We start from the raw sequence: 20,166 nt of genomic DNA on the forward strand, positions 1-20,166 counted from the left end.
TTGGTCGTTTTAGTTGATTCTTCTGATCGTCAGGATTTCCGAGTTCTGACTGTAACTGGAACGCAGCAATCCCTGCCCTGGGTGTAATCCTGTAAATTCGCCACTAGATGTCAGTGTTCCCCCGTGGAAATTTAGCCCCATCTGTCTTCGCTGTTCCTGTTTGATTAACAGTGGACCCGAAACCTTTCAAAAACAAACACAACCATTTCAAAAGTTTATTTCTACCATACTGAAACTGTACAACACAGCGCATATCTGTTCATTATGAAATAGTAAAAGTAATAGGAAGTTTCCATTTTACAAACTACCCCAACTGAAAATAACCATTACATTTTATTGTAAAACAAACAAACCAAAACAAAACAAACGAAAAAAAAAAAAAAATACAGTACAATTTCATACTAATATCGTTCCACAAAAAGAGCATTTTCACATTACAAAACATCAAATACTAACAGGGAGAAGAAAAAATAAATATTATTCACAAAACTTCCTGAGCAAACAACGTGTGGTTTAGGAATTAAATATAACTTATGAAGGTTTAAGTTTAAAGAACGCAAGTGGGTTTAAAAAAAAAAAAAAAAAAAAAGTTAAAATGATTGAGTATTTGGATAAAATAGGGTATCAATTTTCTGCAATTTGGTTCCTTTGCTGTTATAACGTTTGATTTTAAAACCTTCAAGGCTACATTGGACTAAAAAATTTAAAACATATTGCTCAACTGAAAATTACACATTTCCAACCCTTGGACTATACCTATTCCAAACTGAGGGACTGAAATGTAGGGTAGTGTAAAGTAAATGCAATGACGCCGTTTCTTGTATTTGTTGAACAAACGGAAACACAAAATATATTTGTACAAAAGTGCATTTGATTAAAAGGAACAGCTGATTGGCCTTTAACTAGAGTTCATGTTTCATGAAAGAAGGAAACTGCACAGCCAGTCGTAGCGGCTCTGTTTCCAAATAGCTGTTATTCAAACATACTGTACCAACAGGATATTTAATCCTTCATAGCTCTTGAAATGCTAGGAGGAGTGAAAAGTAAAAACAGAAGCAGATCATATCTTGTGTCCCCCTTATCCATGGGATGAAAAAAAATAAAAGAATAAAGAAAAAAACAAAAAACTAATTTCAGTCTCAGTCATATTTTAGGAACCTGACTCAGAGATTACAGCTACTGAAACACCAGTATTCAAACAGTCATCAGGAACGCGTCCTCCTATGAAAATAACTGTACTGTAGAATAAATTAGACATCATCCACGTAATACTGTCCTACCACAAAACATAGTACTTGTATATTTTCATGGATTCATATACATTTAGGCACATACTATATGCACACTTCAGCGGGTGTGCACAGAAGGCAGTTTAATATCTATAATTCTGTTAAAAAAAGAAAGACGTTGTGACAAAGTGAATTTTTGATTTTTTTTTTTTCTTCTTTTCCAGTTCGCTCCTTTTGTGGCATGAACTCACATTCGCGTCCCAAAATGATGCTGCATTCTCGCCCCTTCGCCTGGAGTATAAAAAGGTACAGTACTCTTGCATTGCATTTTATTTTATTATTATCATCTGGGTTTTTTTTTATCTCACTTTGTCTAATACATTCAGTTCCCAATAACAAAAGTAAAAGCAATGCCTAAAACTGATGATATTTAGTTTTGGTAGTTTTTTTTTTTTCTTTGCAGGGAGATTAAAACTCATGAACGAATAAGAAGAGTAATAATAGACTAGCTTTTTCAACACTAGATGGCGAAGGTATGCCATCAAAAACTGGAATGTGCTTCTGTGTAATTTACAATGTGCAGAAAAACCGAGAGATTTCTCAAATATTAAGCATTTACAGTTCAAGAAATAAATAAAATCTGAGGAAATAAATACACTGAGGAACATATATAGTAATAAATAGCAATAATATAAGAATGACATGAACACATACAGGTTAAAATCAAGCAAACCATACAAAATAATTAAGTGCAAGAAGGGGTAAAAATAAAAATAATGATAATAAAAAAAAAAAAAATCTCACCAGTATAAATGGAGAAACAGTAAAAGCATTACAAATCTGGCTGGTAATTTTCTCAGTGCAGCATGTTTACCGGGGGAAATGCCGAACACATTTCCAAAAGCCTTGTCTTATACATGCAGCCGAGCCAGCACTCTTCAGTGAAATAGAGCTATCTAGTGCCATTATCCCAAGTCAAAGGAACCTCTTGGTAGCTCTGCAGCTTAAACATGGATGCCCTTAATAGCCTGTTTGATATTATCCAAGAGGGCCTTGCACTCCGGGGAGTATTCATGCTCCGAGTTGTTGTACATATCAGTTAATGTGTTCACATAGGCTTCGAAATTATGCTCGCTGATGGGTCCCTGGAACAAAAAACATGTTTGACCATTAGTGAAAACAGCACGGCAGCGAATGACAGTTTGAAGGAAACTAGTTTTCATCGACAGGTTGGACAGATGCAGTCTGTGGTCAAGGCTTACTGTACCATTTGAGGCAGCTGAATGTCTGTCAGGCTGTTAATGAGAGCTTGGCTGAGCCGCGCGAGCTCCTTCAGAAGGCTGTTATTGTGCTGTTCGATCATCTTGTTTTCCTCCTCAATTGTCTTCAGGTTACATTCCATCGATGAGATCTGCTTTCGGGTTCAAAAGCGAGGAGAGGTTCATTAAATGAAGCGAGCGACAATCCTCCAAAAACGTCGCTTTTTTTTTTTTTTTTTTTTTTTGAAGACGAGCTTTCGTGGGAGTGAATACTTACCTGTGTTTGGAGCTGCATCATGTCTTCTTCTATTTTCATATTGGAATTGCTCAGTTCCTTGATTTCGTGGTCCAGATGATGAATGTCTTCTTTGTTTTCAACACCTGCGTTTTTAGACGATGACCTCCGTTTTTCTAGTCTCAATCAGTTGGTAATTTTCCTTTTTTGAAATCAGCTTTGCATCAACTCACCACTGCTGGTTTTCAGCTTGATAGTCATCATCTCCTCCTCCGAGTGCTTTTTCTTGATGCTCTGTGCGTTCAGCGGGCACCCTGACAGGCTAGTAATGCAGAAAAGACAGCTTAGCTTTTTTGGGAGACATCACCAAATTCACAAAGCACAGTGAAGCTTGGAGATGCAACAGCAAATTGTCATTTTAGCTTGATCGGCCCTGGCTGATGATCGGCCGGTCAGCAACCTAAAAGTCCGATCTTTCCCCCCCCATCTGTGAAGTCACCATATGTGAGCATTATCGTGTTGCGCCGACATCAACCCCTCTTCGATGTCGATGCTATTACTGAGCGAGGAACACTTGAAGTTAGAAAACTTCAGTGTCATCGAGTTGTTTGATAAAGGGTCTGTTTGGCCGTTTTGTCTATTTCACGTAACATCCTGGATTTAAGAGATGCCGGCAGGCTTTGGGAGAACTTAGAATAAAAGGCCGGTTTATGCTCAACAAATATGCAGACGAATACAGACGGAGCATTCTGTCTGCTCGAAGATGACGACAGAAATGTTGGAACCTCTCCATCCTTATGTAGCACAGGCCACCTTCGTCCACTGCATCTCTTTCTGAGACTGTACATCATCAAGATGTCCGCCGCTTTTGGCAATGTTTTCTTTTGCCTGAAACTTTCTGCTGAATTTGGAAGCTAGTGGCAACATTGGTCCCTTAAAACACGTTTAAAGCATGAGGGCAGTGATGCTTTACATCAGACACACTTTCTGGGGACTTTCTACTAGCAAGACTAGAAAAGTATTTGCTGTTCTTATATCTTCATATGTTGTAGGTAATAAATAGAAATCAAAATTGGCCAAAGAAGGGTATATTTTATAAAAATCGGAGATTGGAGATTGGCCACCCAATTTGGATCGTTGCACCTCTACTGAAGGCCCCATTATACAGTAAAGATCCAGCGTCAGAGGCTACAGTTTTGCTCATGGAGGAAATCGTAAATGAGTGATCTTACCTTCGGTGAGTGGCAAATACATTATTGGCATGTCCCAGGCCATTGCAGCCAGGCAGGGGACAATGGGGCAGTTCTTGCTTGTTGGCCTTCCAGGCAAAGGGCAGACCGTTGATGGGCGACTCCTTCTGTCTTTTAGCAGCTAGCGGACAACTGCCTGCACTGCGGTGGGATGTGTATTTCCCCGATATGTGGCCTTGTCCGTCACATCCAATTACAGGACACCTACAGGGCCAGAGACGCATACGCTGAAAAGCTGCACACACTACTGAAAAAAAAAAAAAATCCAGCAAGCTTGCATTTAGCTGCAGTTTTGTGCTGCAAGAAAACAAAAGCCCATAGCAGCTTTATTGTTAAACTATAAAAAAAAACGAGTATTAAAAAAAAATCACTTTCAATAACTAGACCGGAAGATTTGTTAACCATTACCTTGATTAATCCATCCAAATGCTGATTAAAAATGAAGTTGAAAAACTCGAGATGGACTCAAATAATAATCACATTAGCTGTAAGTTATTAATCCACTAAAACTTGGATTGGAATTAGCGCTCTGCTCGGGTTGGTGCGTGCATTCTGCTGTGAGTACTATTTGTGTCTGAAAAAAATTAAAAAAAAACATCAGCACAACTCATGCTGAATGTCATTAAGAGTTTGTCAGTTGCATTTACAGGCCTGTTTTCTGCAGGTCAGTAATGGAGTGACATGAATTACAGATAATTGTCATGCCCCCCCCCCCCATGCGAAAGAATGTAATTTGGAGGTGGCTAACCCATTCCCTTATTGATAAAGGTGAAAGGTTGCCTGAGATGATCCAAATGGCACGCACGCCGTGGAGTGCTGCCTGCAAAAAGCCTGTTTCAGCATTTTGTTACCACACAGCACGGCCGCTCTTCTAGGACAAAACAACATGAGGCCCTATTACTTACATCCACCACAGGTAGGTAGCTTGGTGCACGGCAACCAGACAATGGATGCATGCCATATGGCTCACTGTTTGCAATAATCTAGGGGATATTTGTTACTCTACCCCCTTTCTCTCTCTTTCTCTCTTAATGTGTATGAGATCTGCTCCGGTCTAATTCCTAAGCTCATGGCCTTGCATTAGTAATTAAAAACAAAAAAATCTGGGTCCAGATGTAAAAGTAAACAGGGGCTCATATACATGACTTTGGATTTAAACTCCAAATCAATTACATTATTCTTCCCCCCCCCCCCCCTCTAATAACACTTTCACAGACAACAGTGATTAGAGCAAACGAGTGTCGTGCCATCATCAGTTCGACATTTTCTTAATGTAATATAATTATGAAGAAAGCACTCGGCGAAAAGTGATAAGCCAGATATCCCATTCAGGGAATAGGACCAACACAAAACCCCAGGGAGAATAAAATCCTTCCAAAACATCCCGCTAATCCCTGCTGAAAATAATTCACTAATGTTGGGGACAACAGAAGTATTGTTTTCTTTGTTCAACTCCACGGCCTGCAGGTATACAACGCACAGACACGGTTTCGCTCCGTTATCTTGTTTTATTTTTTACTACTGACATGACGGCAGGACGAGGACGTTGGGGTGGGGGGAGGGGGGGGGGGGTTGCACGACGACGACAAAATCTTACTTAAGCTCCTGCTCGTCTTTGTCATCCTTGTTTGGTGTGAGCTTCAAACCTCCTTTTCTGGCGCGTGGACACCCTGACAGGCTGAAAACAGTTGGAGAAGGTGAAATAACATCAACCTACTGAGAGCTTCCATTAAAGGCTAAAAAGGGACAGAATGCATGAAAGACGCACAGACAGACAGACAGACAGACAGACAGACAGACAGACAGACAGACAGACAGACAGACAGACAGATAGATAGATAGATAGATAGATAGATAGATAGATAGATAGATAGATAGATAGATAGATAGATAGATAGATAGATAGATTATTTATAGTATTTGATCTTTTTCTGATTTATTATCACTTAATTTGTGAAATCGACACTACAGAAATGTGTAGTAAAAGTCAAAGGGAACATGTTTTTAAAGTATTTGTTTCTTTCTAACTAAAAAAACACAATTTTCTTTCAAGATTGCACTGTACTTAGCGCCATAGATCAGCTTCCATGCCTTTGCTTAAGAAAAGAAACCCCACAGCATGATGTTGACGCCACCGTGCTTTGCTATGTGGATGCTGTGTTCAGGGTAACCCGCGGCAGCTGTCTGCCAATAAGAACCCCCATAAGACAGAAAGTACACTTTTAAGGTGGTGACCACTTCCAATGGTGGTTTGTTTGACTCTACATAGGAGAATTGCAGTAAAGGGTTGAATACAAACAGCACAATCTTGGGTTTTTCTGGGGAAAAAAATACTTTTTGAAAACCATATAATATTTTCACCCTTTGCAATTGTAAAAGTTCGTATTCTGTCTATGAACTAAAATCCTAATACAATTGAATTTGTTTGATGTGAAAGGATGTCAGTAAGTAAATATAATAATAATAATCCACCCATCCATTTTCTGATAATAATAATAATAATAATAATAATAATAATAATAATAATAATAATAATAATAATAATAATAATAATAATAATAATAATAATAATAATAATAATGTAATATAAGCATATGAAAGTATAGATTTATTTCAATTAATTTGATGAAAAAAACGTCCTTTTAACAAATAAAGATGAGAAGACTCCTTAATAATGGTAATTTAGTAGTTGTAAATAGATAGATAGATAGATAGATAGATAGATAGATAGATAGATAGATAGATAGATAGATAGATAGATAGATACTAAGTTAATCTTTAAAAACAAGACTTCAAAAAGTGCAGCATGTTTGCTGTATAAAGTGAGACTTTCACCATCTGTTTGAATATCATGCATCTGACAAATATATTTCGTGCTCAGTGGTGATGCCGTCTTTTTTTCCTGTCTCTCTCTACCTTCTGTGCGAAGCATAGTTCCCAGTCACATGTCCAGATCCATCACAGCCAGGTGTTGGGCACCTGCAGGTTGAGAGACACAGACACCAGGTGTTTTTTACAGCATAAAGTGGATCCATGCTAATATGCAGGAAAGCTGCACAAATAGCTAAACGGGTTCATGTTAAGGACATGGAGATCTTGCATGGTGTGTAAATGGGAACGAGAGGGATAAACAGAGAGCGGATTGGTTGGGGGGGAAGCACAGAGCGGAAAAAGAGAACAAACTGCCTAGTTTTATGTGAATAAAATCCTTCAACAAATGAAAAATAAATGTTTTTAGAACACATACTTTAGTTCCTGAGAGTTGGCTGCCATCAGCGATTTGAGAGTTTTGTCAGCCAGGGGACATCCAGACACACTGGAGAGGATAAAGAGCTAAGAGTCACTTTAATTCACGCTTTGATCACTGTGGGATTAAATAATCTCAATACATAGGAGAAAAAAAAAACAACAATGTTATTTGAAAACACAACTTCTTCTTCAATGAAAAGAAAGCCTTTTCATGAACCTGTCATTTGATATTATGAACTGTACAAGCTACAGCTCGTGACAACTTTAAACAACAAGCAGTGTTTCCCTTGTCTGCGTAACTTTGAGCCGCCGCTAATGAGACTGTAATTAATTGCGGTACCTCCGATGCGATGCATAATTCCCCGTCACATGGCCGCTGCCGTCACAGCCTGGGGTCGGACAGCTGCACGGGGGGAACACAAAGCATTTAATGCACAGATTACTCCACTTCCCACAGACTGCCAAGCTGAGACCGAATCTTCTATCTGACACTGAGAGCCTTTTCCGTTGACGTTACGGAGAAACAAGAGTTAGTACAGCGAGAAGTTTAGTAGGTGTTTATTTTATTTTCATTTTTTGGTTACAGTGCTCAGGCTTCAGTGCGATGACGTCTCTGAGCGTCGTTCAGGGCAGCTCAGAGGAAGTTGTGCTGTGACAAAACTAGAGGGTCCTACTTCTCTGGCGGGAAGACCCAGTAGAGTAGAGCATGCACTCTAACTACAAGAGTCAAGAGTTGCGAGAAGCTTTTACGGGGGACATACAGGGAGAAAACTCACTTTCAAACAGACACAATTCTTCTCCATATGAACCTGCAGACATATCAGTTACAGCCACATGTGACACAGCGAGTTTCATTTGACCCACTTAAATCAATCTGCTTTAGGGTTGGGAGTTACACTTTTTCATGATGAATGCTGGCCATCTGCCGACCAAAAGGGGAGGATCAGTTTAAACGTATCTGAGTGAATAAAGATGCTGCAAGATGTTTCGGCCTTTGACCCCGCGCGGCCTACCTCAAAAGCTCCTTCTTTGAATCCCGCAGCAGCAGCTTGGCCTTGGGGCTTAACATACTGCCGTCCCCTGGATAGTGCTGGTCCTCCAAGGACGCCTGATCGTAATCCTCCTGCTGAGAAAGACAAAACAACAACATGGTTAAAAACTCTCTCTTTCGCTGACCTAAAAGTGAATAATTAAGAGAATCCCTGTGTAATACTCTTAAAACATTTGTGGATGGTTAGAGAGCAGCAGAAAGAGATTAGGCCTGAGGACACGGTGGAAGTAAACCATACATCCATTTAGAGTAATCCACAAAGTGTTTATGATGCAAAGCCACAAGGTTCGGACGTATGTACTCAAAATCTCACAGCTACAATAAATAAGTCCTGTCTTTGAAACAAAAGGAGCCATACTATGGTTCATTCAGACCCCCTGAACAACAATGTGACGCATAGAGTGACTTGGTTCTCAGTGTCATTATGTTTAATACATGTATGCATCATATATATATATATATATATATATATATATATATATATATATATATATATATATATATACATATATATGTGTGTGTGTGTGTGTGTGTATGTGTATATATAAATGAAATTTCTGACTAAATCTCAGTGTTTTGATTTTTTTTTCTTTGTTAATTGTAAACAACTTCCTAAAAAGTATAAACTCAGGTATTCCTACCCCGCTAAAATTAAATGAAGACAATGTAAACAAAATCCTATTTTTTTTTATGTATTTGTTGTTTAGTCTAATAATAATAATTTAAGTAATTATGAGATGATATTTTTGTTTTAATATTGTAAAATCAGAAAGGCATTTTACATAGAAAAGACCTCATTAAACCAATAAGTGAAGCAGTTTAAATCTCACAATTAATTCCTTTTTTTTTTTTTAACTTTAACACAAAGCCTTTTAGTTAACCCAGACCAAACAAAACAAAGGTGTAGAAAGATATATTTCTTTTTCTTACTCAGAAATTATTCAAGTAAAAGTTTGGTTTATCGAAACCTTTTAATTTTGTTTTCAAAGGAAATTATTTAAATTTATAGATAAATAAAATAGAACATTTAAAACAACTCAGCATATTTTTTTAATAAAATGTAAGACTAAAGCTTTATGTATAAAATTAAATGTTTTTTTATTATTTTTTTTTTGAGGGTGGGGGGTGGGGGGGGTGGTGTGGGGTTGCACTTTGTACTTTAAAAACATATTTTTTCTAAGTATTTTTCCCCCCTGGACTCTAAATCTTAAAATGTTCACACTGACAGGTGGACCAGTGAATGAACAACTTTTATTTCCAGTGGTCCTAATTCTTCTGACTGTATCAAAAGCTGTAGGACAACATTCATGTTATTTTTGCCCCTTAAATTACTTGAGTTCCCCTCTATGAAATCTATAATCTGATAATAAATCAGCATACTGCTGCTTGTTTTTAAACTTAACCGACATTTTAAATTATACATTTGCCCTAAACAGATGTGTCTAAAAAAATAAGTGAAACTGTTCAATCATTTATGAAACTATAAATATGTTAGGCAGTTTGGTAAAAGTTTGGAGACTGCAAAAACAAATCTGTTGGCCAGATCCTCTTTAGGAATAACTCAAGTAATACTTTGGTTGTCTATCAGCATTTCTCTGTTCTTTCTTTGCTTTTAAGGTGAATTTGTAGCATTTTTGTTTGTTATTTATAACTGAATGAAAAATGAAAAAAAAAAAAATCAAACAAATAAAGTTTGTTTATGCTTTGTACACAGACAATGCATTCTCTTTCTGGCCCATTTGCACCTTTCATGGTAACCTATGCATATTTTACCTCTTTGTCCTGTAAGACATGTGCTTTGCTGAAGTTGACAGGGATGGCGTTCTCCCAGGTGTCTCTGTCACACAGCGGCTGGTAGAAGGCGGGGCCGATGAGCAGACTCCCACCTTTCATCATGGCCGACTCGGGAGGAGGCAGGTGTTCCTCCAAAGGCGCCTTGGCCTGGGCTTTTCCGTTCTCTTTGCACTTTTTCATGCTCAGGTCCAAGGTCCCATTTTCATCCACCTCGATAAGCATATCCTAAAGAAAAGAATAATAATAAAAAAAAAAAAAAATCAGTTAAAGAATCCCACGTTTTGAAGTTTAAGACATGTGACAACATGCTGTAGAGAGGACTTTTATTTTTGCTGCGAGGGCTGAAATGTAGGAGGGGGAACACAGTGTGAAAATAAGAAGTATTTTCTGATTACAATAAGCCAGCAGACATGCTGTAAAAACTTTCACCCCGCTCCTCTGTAAACACCAATAAAGTGACTTGAAACGCGGAGCAAACAACGTATTTAAATAATTCATACAGCGGTTATCTCACACCAGACAAAATACCAAACTAAGCCAGCATTAATTCTGCTGAACACAAAAAAAATAATCACTGGTGTGTAGTTTTTTTTTTCTTTTTTTTTTTTTGGTGACAGCTGTGTCATCTGTTTTCTAGGACACACAACCAAGATGGCAGCTGGGAGTCAGGGTGTGTGTGTGTGTGTGTGCGTGTGTGAGATGGGCTGGGGGGGTTTGTTGGTTTTAGGTCATCATTATTAAAGCAAAAATTAAAAAAGCTTAATGTGGCATAAGTTTCCCCTGCTGACAGATGTGTTTGTCGTGCGTGTATCGGGTTTTTTTTTTCCCCCTCCCCTCCGTCTGAAACGTACTGGCGTGATGACTTATGGCTGTTTTAGGGTATTAAAAGTTGGACCTCATTAAAAGCGAAAATCCTTTTTCCATAAACGAAACCAATTATTCAATCCATATGTTTCATTAAACCCTATCTATGGTTATGGGGTCACTTTTTAACGGCACTTTGATTCATTAAAAGAATCATTTTGTCAAATGTGACTGTCTAGTTTAATTACCCTGCACCGAAAATGGTATCTGTGTGAAATTTAATTCTCTCCGATTGATTTATTGTGATTTAATGTCAGCAGGAATCTCAAAAGCGAAAAAAAACAAAAAACATTCGATTTTCTTTTTCTTTTGTTTTACTGAATAATTAGAACTGCCGTTTCACACTTTTCCCCTGTTGTTTAAGCTTCTGGTTGGATGTCTTTCTGGTATATTTCAAATTGTAATATATTTACATATGCATATAAGTTAAAGCATCCAGCGACACATAACACTCTAAATATGGCCCCCTCTTTTTCAGACGCGAAAGCTGTTCTTCATTTTGTGTGTCTGTCCAAGACAACTAAGCTGTAAACGAGAACAGATGATTAACTTGCTAACACTGTTTTATTCATTCAGTGGGCCGGTACCTGGTACAGGGCCACATTCTCAGCTCAACAAGCTGGGAGACAAGGATCTGTGCTGTGTAGGTGTGGAAACCTTGAATCATCTACAGTACACAGTGCACGTATGTAACCCACAGAATGTGATCAATATTAATCATGACGCGAGTTGGGAAGAAGTTGAACACAATGCCATGTTGGGCATTTGCCGCGAGCAGAAGACATTTTGATCTGTGCACGTTTTCAGACAAAGAGTTTGGATTTGGTGTGAATTAAACTTTTGATATGTTAACTCCTTTTGCTAATTGGCCTAATCCGTTTGAAGGCTTCTAAAGACGATCTGGTGTAGACAAACAGCCTATGCTGGATCATATAACTAAGCAAAATATCCTCTGCCATCTGCACTGGGCAAGATGCATCTTCAGACAACAGTTCAAGGGTTTTACGTGCCAGCTGATTCCAAAACGAAACGCGATGCCACATGTTTCACCCAAAAAAAAAAAAAAAAAAAAAAACAAGTAGTGGAAGCAGGAAAAGCCAGCAGATTTTAGATCTCTTCCTTGATGCGCTGCATCGACGGCTGTTCTTTGCACCCAAAAGGGAGACGAGAGATGTAACTATTAGGATTTTTATTTTATTTAGTTTTGGGAAAACTAAATTTCTCCACGTGTTAATAATCTGTAATGCGGTCAGAATAATTCACTTCACATTTCTCCAGTCTTTATATTTTAGATCGCTAAGCAAAGACTAATGAATTCCGTCTAGCTTTTTTTTTTTTTAAATAAAAGCTATGAGATGGCCGCATACGTAGCAATGATAATGAACCTTGAAAAGACATCGTCATGAATTGGCTGTGGGAGGCAGACATATTGTCAGACATTGCTTTGACTCCTCTTTGAAGGGACGTACCTACAAGCACCAGAAACCTTGCTTGGTGCAACTAATGTTTTTCTTTTTCTGATTTGTTTTTTTTTTTTTGGAGTGCCCATGCTGCCCCCTGACACAGCGGCACCCTCAGTGAGGAGCCGCATCCCCCGTGTCGTCAAAAATACCGACTGGGCGTAAGGGGATAAAAACCTCCACATTTTCCCGTCACCCTTGTGACAAGCTTGAACTCCTTGATCTTTGCTCTTTTGTTTCCCCCGTCTTTTTCCCCCGCATGTCACAGATCCTTTAAAGGACCACATTAAAGACCTTTCAAACGGACTAATTGCATTACCTTGGTCGAGGTTGCCAAGGCCTGGCTACTGATGGTCTCCATGCTCTTCCGGTAGCGGGTGGAGAGGTTAAGGATGGCGGCTGTCGCTGCCGTGGCCTGGAGACTGTCCTCTTTTTTGAATTGACTCGGTGGACTGTGTTGACCAGAGATGGGCACGCGGCCACCGGGGGCCCCAAAGATGCCAGAATACTGCTGAGGTGCTAAAGACAAACAACGGGCCTGCCGTTTAGTCACCGCGGCACAAGGTGTTAAACTCAAACACATCGAAAAACCCTTAGAAATATTTCAAATAAATGAACAAAAGATTCAGAATTTGCATTAAGAAAAAAGCGCGAAACTTACAGTCGGGGTACTGGGACATTTCCTGGTCTTGGTTGGTCCCCAGCAGTGGCTGCTTGCCGAAGACCTGTGCATCAAAGCTGGCATAATCAAAGCGGATCCGGCTGTACTTGTCCATTTCTTTTGTGAGGCTGGTTTGCAGGGCTGCTACTGGATGAGAGAGTCTGTAGTTCAGCTGGTTCATTTCGAACTTCTTTATCAAGCTGATTGCCCTAAAAGTGGGAGAACAGAGGAGCGTGCCTTATTGTATTAAATCGTTTCCGAACAAAGGTGGCCGAAAAAAAGTTAATAAAAGCAGTAAAATTGTAGACATTGTGTTTAATCAGTGAGGGATGCCAGTGCTTTTGTACACATGGAGCCTGGAATCTAATGTGTGTTGTAGATCCACAGTCAGGTTGCCAGACTAATTAATATAGAAGGAGTGGGCATCCTGCCCATGATATATCCACAGGGAACAAAGAGTTCTGCTCTTTTATCATTCCTAATAGAGAGGAACTCACAGGAGCAGCAACCGTCACTTATGTTTGCTTGGAAAGCTCAGATTTAGGCTGTGTGTTCAGCTGGGATCAGGGAATGAACATATTCCACTTTTCCTCAGTAATAATAGTCTTCATCGGGGGTTTTTTTTTTTTTTTTTCAGATGATCTCAGCTGTGTGTAAAGAACCGAGTCCAGTGCTGAGCTGAAATGTCATTGTTTGTCTGCATGTGCTCACACTGGGAGCGCTGAAAGTCCAAAAAACATGATCTGGCGCCATACCTCGGCGAGCGGTCAGGTGTTTGTCTGCACTTCAGGCTCTCATCCTGAGGTTTGGAGACTTTCACTGCGGCGGCAATAGGGCAGCCTGAGAGACTGGTTGGAAGTGGGGGGGGGGGATTAAACACATTAGGCTAACACTGTAAGTCATCGTCAAACAGGGTGCAGGTTTTTCTAATGGCTCATATCTGTGGATGTACCTCCGGTGGGTGCTACGGTTGCTGTTGACATGGCCCCTTCCTGTGCACCCAGGTGTAGGGCACTTGAGGACGTTTTCATGCATTGCCAGGACTGCGTAGACAACAAAGAACAGACAGACGACATGAGCTCATATACAAGATTTACAAAAGGATTCGACATCCGAGGAACAGTTAGTTTTTAAGATTATGACCGCCCCCCCCAACCACAGCGCCTTGCAAAAGTATTTCCTCCCCTTCATCGTTTTTGTCATATAGCAGCCGCAAACTTTTGTGTATTTAAGGCTTCTTAGGTGATGGACCAGTGTGACGCAGACCATAACATTGAAGTGGAAGGAAAATAACACCTAGTTTTCAAGTTCTATTAAAAGACCTATACAAATAGAAAAATAGTTTGTATAACCACCTTTCACTGCTATTTATTTGTCCTATTTCTCCACCTGCTTTGCACATCAACAGACCCAAAGTTAAACCCATTCTTATTTGCAAAATAGTCCAATTTCAGCCAGAATGGATGGATCTAAAAACATTAAATTCCAATACTTGCCTCAAATTCTTCAGTAGATTTAGGTTTGGACTTTGACTAGGCCATTTCAGTGCTCCAACTTTAATTTAAACCATTCTTTTGTAGATGTTTAGGTTTTTTCCCTCCCGGTTCGACGGTGAACCTCTGCTCCAGTCTCAGGTCTTTTGTAGCCTCTAACAGGTTTTCTTCTAGGATTGCTCTGTCTTTCCCTCCAATGCTGTTCCCATCAACAACATTCGAGAGTTATTAATACTTTTGAAAGGCACCGCATTGTATGTAATGTTAAAATAAAGCATAGATTTCTGGGCAATTAATTGATGATTTACATTAAGAAGAAAGTACCCACAGGAGGAGAGAATGAGGAGGAAGAAGAAGCAAAAAGCGGTTTGCTTATTGAGCAGAACGTTGTAATGTGGCTGAAATGTAAACAGCTTAGCAGAGAGAGGAGCGAAAACAAGACAGATTACATTCTTCAAACCAAGCGCGTTGTTAAAGGTCCGCTCTGCATCCTTAGAAAGTTCGTCTCTGTACATATCCGCCAATTAGTTTGTTGGACTTGTCTATTTATTTTTGAATTCTTGCGTCTGGAAGCCCTTTGATTTGCAAATACAGCGTGCCGTCTAAGAGCATGTGCGTTTTTGAAAAACTTAATTACTTTTTCCGTTCCCTTTTGTAACATTGCCGTTTAATGTCCAATGTTTGTTGAGTTATATTGAAATGACTTAACAATCGCCAATGTGGGGGGAAAAAAAAAAAAAAAAAAAGGAGAATTCAATATTCAAACATGAGTAAAAGAGAGAAAATCCTTCAAGTTTCTGTGTAAAGTTTTTCGTCGCTCATCTTTGAATTGAGCTAAATGTATAAGCAGGCTTTTCTTGTCTTTGGGCTGGAGCTAAGAGGTTTTCAATTACCGCGGCTGATTGTAAACGGCAAAACTGCGGCTCTTTTTTTTTTTTTGTAAGTGAAAATCAGCCCACTAAACGGCGTTGTTTCAGCGACTCACTCTCTGGGGGGACTCGGACTTTGTGGGGACATCCAGACAGACTCCTGTGATGTGGGTACAGGCCCGTCACATGACCGGTGCCATCACAGCCGGGGGTTGGACACTTTATATCCTTTTTATCTGTCCTGGGAGAGTCTACAGACACAGGGGGAGAGCGGGGTTTTTTTTTTTTTCTCACAACAAATAAAACTGAATTGTTTTTTTTGTTTCAAATATGACAAAATGTAAATCACATGTGAAGATTTTGCAATCTCCTGAACGTATAAAACAGATAAAAACCAACAGATTGAAATATCATGCACAGGCAAAACCCTTCCCCACTACATGCGTCTATTAAGCTGCCGTTTTAGTTAAGACTACAGTTTAACACAGAGTGTTCACTTCCTAATGCCCATACATCGAAAGATTACATCCAGGATTACACATTTATCTGCAGTCATTTGAAGAATCCGAGGGAAACACGAGAGGTACTTTAGGAGGATTTAAGACTTATGGTCATGGTTAAATATCCAGTTGATTCCTATCAAAATCCAATATTCTGAGTAGCACCAATTCCATATTAAAAAAAAAATGTTCTTCTTTAGATTTTAGTCTGTTTATTTATTACCTCACTTGTTGCCAAAATGTTTTTAGTCCTTAAGAGGATTTCCATCCTCTGATTCCCCCGCAACCCCCTGCATATGCTTCTTTTATTCCTTTCAAATGTTTTTTTTTTTTTTTTTTTTTTTGGAGCACAAAATCTTCTAAATAACAAGTGTTCAATCGGATTTATTACAACATTAGAATGTCCCAGATTGTTTTCTTAGAAGCAATACCTTTTCCCCCATGGTAGTTGAGCCTGCTCTCTATGTCCATCATCCTGTGGTGCCGCCTCTCGCTGGTCATCTGCTCCAGCAGAAATCGGTCCATCTCTCTGTAGGCGTGGTGCAGGGCCTGCCTCTGCTCCGTCTGCAGGGCGATGGCCTGCTCCAACAGGCTCAGGTTTACTCTCTCCCTGCTCATGTCGAGGCCTCTCTCGTGGAGGCCCAGAGCCCAGCCGTCCAGCCTGGGCAGCCTTTCTGCCTCCCCCTCCCCCTCGCTGTCCTCCTCGGTGGGGAGCAGCCTGTACCTTAAAGCTTCGGCCTGGAAAATACTGGCTCTGCCCATCGGGCTGCTCAGTTCGGACTCTTCCTTGGTGTGGCCGCTCCTCCCTGAAAGGTCTTCGGAGGCTCGGGAAGGGCTGCAGTTTGAGCTGTTGTCTTTGGCAGACAGAGACAGGGGCTCCCACTCAGCCTCCCTCATGTCTCTGTACGGACTCTGCGGCGATGAGCTGCCGCTCATCCTATCTTGACATTGGTCCTCTTCCTCATTGTTATGGAATTCCTCCTCCTCCTCCTCCTCCTCCTCCTCCATCATTAGCTGCTCAGATGTGTCCGGCTCGCACTGGGGTGAGCTGTTAGATGTAACTTCAGGCCATCCGAGCAAACCGCAGGACTTTGGAGCGGCGTCCAGGCAGCCGTTTTTGTTAGCCCCGCCATTCAGCGCTTTAAAATTCCCATCTAAAACAACAGGACAACACTCGTTATTGGGTTGCACAACAGAACTTTTATGTTTTTACCCCTCGCATATTATTTCTTTAGTAATCTTTAGCAAATCCTTTAAAGGTTTTAGGTTTCCTCTCACTTCTCTAACAGAGTCACATCCTGAGAAAAACATGTTTTCATAAGCATCAGCGGGGATTTGTAAGAGTACATGCAGCAGGGGAATGATAATCAACAGTCATAAGGTTGCGAGATTTCCAAGCAATACAGGCATATTTTTGAAAACATATGTAAAACCTTCCTTCTGCTAGTTCAGCATGAAACCTAGGACATAAGGAGCACAATTGCTTTCCACGTTGTTGTTGTCTCCATCTGGAGCAACAACTCAAATAAGATTTAGATCAAGATTATGAAAGGATTTGCGGTGCATGGGCAGAAAACGCAATTTTTATTCTTATTTATGATCTGTCTTTCGAAGTGCAAGCCGAGGAGCAACATGTTGTCTGTCAAATCTGATTTCAGGGGCAAATAACTGTTGTTTCTAGGTGTAAAACCACAGAAAAAAAGGCGAGTTCATTAAAACACCAGGTGAAGAATTTTCTCAAATTAAAGGTAGAAAATATCAAGCATGGTTCAAACTGAGCAGAAACAAGTGTGAGGAACATTAAACAAGGAAATTAGTCAGCAGCTCTGGTGTCGTTTCAATTGCATTTGAAGCCAAAAAGTGCTGAAAATATGAACTATGTAGTTTTTAGTTTGATTATGCTTTAATTTTTAAACACTCAGTTCATAAAATTGGTGCTACTTGGCATTTTTACGCAGAAAATAAGGACCTGCCAAAATGCTAAAATGTGTAATAAAAAACAATTATCCAACTTGTTCAATTTGACTGCAAACTAAATTAAAACAACATTTTTTTTATGTGATAAGATTTAAATCATAATACAGCAGAATATTGGCTAGTGTCTAGTATAAGCAACTTTTCTGTTTTATTTGCCAGTAAATGTCAGAATTTGTGGATGTAATGAGCAGTTTGGGGTCTGGTTTTCATCATGTCTGTTTGAATAAAAATCAGCATGTAGTTAAACTCCTAATATCATTTTAATGTAAAAAAAAAAAAAAACTTTTCAAAGTACTTTTGTCAAATTCATATTTATGTTGTAAAACCTCTCTGTTGTGAAAAGATACCATGCATGACACATTTAGTGGCATTATTGCATATTTTTTTAAATTTTCTTGAATTTTAGAGCCACATTAAAATCGTTATAAAACTAAATCTGTTTCCTCCGGGTTATTTTGCTAAGTGGTCTTTATAATTTGATTTGCATTCCCCCACAGATCCTTTATCATTTAGAATAAATCCCAGTCACATGTCCACAGCGCCAGAAGATTTTGGGAAAACGTCGATCCGGTAAAGAGACAAAGAGGGTTAGGGTTATCCCTGAAAATGCATCGCAGACAACACTTTATTAACACTGCTGATCATGTTAAATCATGGTCAGTGATTAACAAAGGAAAGCTATCATCTGGATTGATTCAAAATCTCTCCTGATCCTCAAACCATTTAAACATATGTGTTATTAAAGCCCTTCAGACTGAGTTTTTTTAATATATTTTTTTTACTTTCAGCAGGCTGGACTGGAGGTCTGTATATCCACTTAAGTAGCCAGACGTTAAGTAGTAGTCCAAACTGAAAGTGGGATTCAATAGATTGAGAAGATTGATAGAGATGGATTGTGACGATATGGATACAGGCATTAGCAGAAAGCTGCAACTTAATAACGAAAAAAAACTTAATCCTGACCAAAAGAGCTTTCAAATCGCTAGCATTATGTGGCACTCATAAAACAAAACTAACTATTAGTGCAAATACAGGATTTGAGGCTTTGTTAAGTATGCGGGACTTTTGCTTGTCTGGCTGAGGCAGCATTTCAGTGGGTCAATATTCCCCACTGAGAGTAAGGGGGTAAAAAAAAAAAAGAATATCTAAAGGCAAACCATGTTGAATGAAAAATTAAAGTCAGTAACACGTATTTACATTTATGAGGCTAGGGTTTTTGTTTTTCATCCAGATGGACTCCCAGGCCTGACACAGCCGCATGCAGTCAGACAAACACACACACACACACACACGCACACACACATTGAAGTGTAGTGGAAAAAAAAAAGGATGGAGGAAAAAAACTTGGATCCCTCCGCTGGTTTGTGTGTTGGAACAGGTGAACAGTTTGTACTCCAGAATAGCCATTACCAGCACTCTGCAGCAGGGCTGCAGTTGGCTGGAGCTGAACGCAGTGTGGCTCAACAAAACAAGAGGCTTATTTTTTCCTCCCTTTTTGTTAAAATGCAGATATGACCAGCTTCCCGCCACAAAAACAACAAAAAATTTTTTTTTATAGCTTCCAGTCCACTTTTCCAATTTTTGTTTTTGCACAGAAAATAGCCCCATGAATATGACGATAACTGCAAAATATGCCGTGAATATGTTTATCAGTATTCTTGCTGTTGCTGTTTTCGACACATATCAGATTAATTTTGTTAGTTTTTGGTATTAAATTTTTTTTTGGTTTGTTTTAAATCAATTCCAGTTAATGACACGTTTGTTTAAGGTAAAATAAACAGCAGTAACCTGATTATAAAGGGTGAAGTACTTAAATAACTGTAACGTAATATGAACCCAGGAAACAAATAAATTCCATTTCCAATAAATCCACACAATTTTGGGGAGCCACTCTCCCGGTCCATTTAACTACACACATGTGTACTATAATGAGCCGAAGACATTATGCCTAATTATGTATTAGACTGTGTTAGAGGGCCTAACAAAAGCTTTTGAAAGGGACAATTACGTTTGTTGCTTAGTTACATCGTTAAAAATATACAGAATCAGTGCAGATTATAGTGGGCGAGAATGCACATGTACGCCACGAGCGTTGTTGCCAAACGCACAAAATTCTGTTAATCTGGAAAAAAAAAACAAAAAAAAAAAAACATTCTTTTGCAATACATGGGAGCATAATTGATGTATTCGAACTGTAATTTTTTAAAATTAATTAAAGTAATAAAATGTGGTACCAGCAAAAGAAAAAGGGACAAGGAAGTTTCAATTTAAATCA

At 39.2% G+C, this 20,166-nt stretch overlaps 1 protein-coding gene across 5 annotated transcripts in view; it reads right to left on the reverse strand.

Moving 5' to 3' along the window:
* Nucleotides 1-201: 201 nt before the first annotated feature.
* The window catches only part of st18 (ST18 C2H2C-type zinc finger transcription factor), a 50,811-nt gene continuing 30,846 nt past the window's right edge, over nt 202-20,166 (reverse strand). For 3 of the 5 annotated variants that reach the window (XM_036138276.1, XM_012876197.3, XM_021323362.2), the window contains 17 exons: nt 16,346-17,068; nt 15,531-15,665; nt 14,005-14,095; nt 13,808-13,900; nt 13,053-13,261; nt 12,711-12,910; nt 10,047-10,292; nt 8,236-8,348; nt 7,563-7,625; nt 7,221-7,289; nt 6,890-6,952; nt 5,571-5,651; nt 3,956-4,177; nt 2,957-3,045; nt 2,766-2,869; nt 2,497-2,643; nt 202-2,374 (listed from right to left, as the gene is read on the reverse strand). In XM_036138276.1, the coding sequence (XP_035994169.1) occupies nt 2,234-2,374; nt 2,497-2,643; nt 2,766-2,869; nt 2,957-3,045; nt 3,956-4,177; nt 5,571-5,651; nt 6,890-6,952; nt 7,221-7,289; nt 7,563-7,625; nt 8,236-8,348; nt 10,047-10,292; nt 12,711-12,910; nt 13,053-13,261; nt 13,808-13,900; nt 14,005-14,095; nt 15,531-15,665; nt 16,346-17,068 (2,789 nt within the window). In that variant the 3' untranslated portion in view covers nt 202-2,233. The remainder of the gene's footprint in view (nt 2,375-2,496; nt 2,644-2,765; nt 2,870-2,956; nt 3,046-3,955; nt 4,178-5,570; nt 5,652-6,889; nt 6,953-7,220; nt 7,290-7,562; nt 7,626-8,235; nt 8,349-10,046; nt 10,293-12,710; nt 12,911-13,052; nt 13,262-13,807; nt 13,901-14,004; nt 14,096-15,530; nt 15,666-16,345; nt 17,069-20,166) is intronic. The other 2 variants (XM_036138277.1, XM_036138278.1) reach the window with 2 other exon arrangements.

This window comes from Fundulus heteroclitus, chromosome 6 (assembly GCF_011125445.2).
Source record: "Fundulus heteroclitus isolate FHET01 chromosome 6, MU-UCD_Fhet_4.1, whole genome shotgun sequence".
In the NCBI taxonomy this organism is placed as follows: Eukaryota; Metazoa; Chordata; class Actinopteri; order Cyprinodontiformes; family Fundulidae; genus Fundulus; species Fundulus heteroclitus.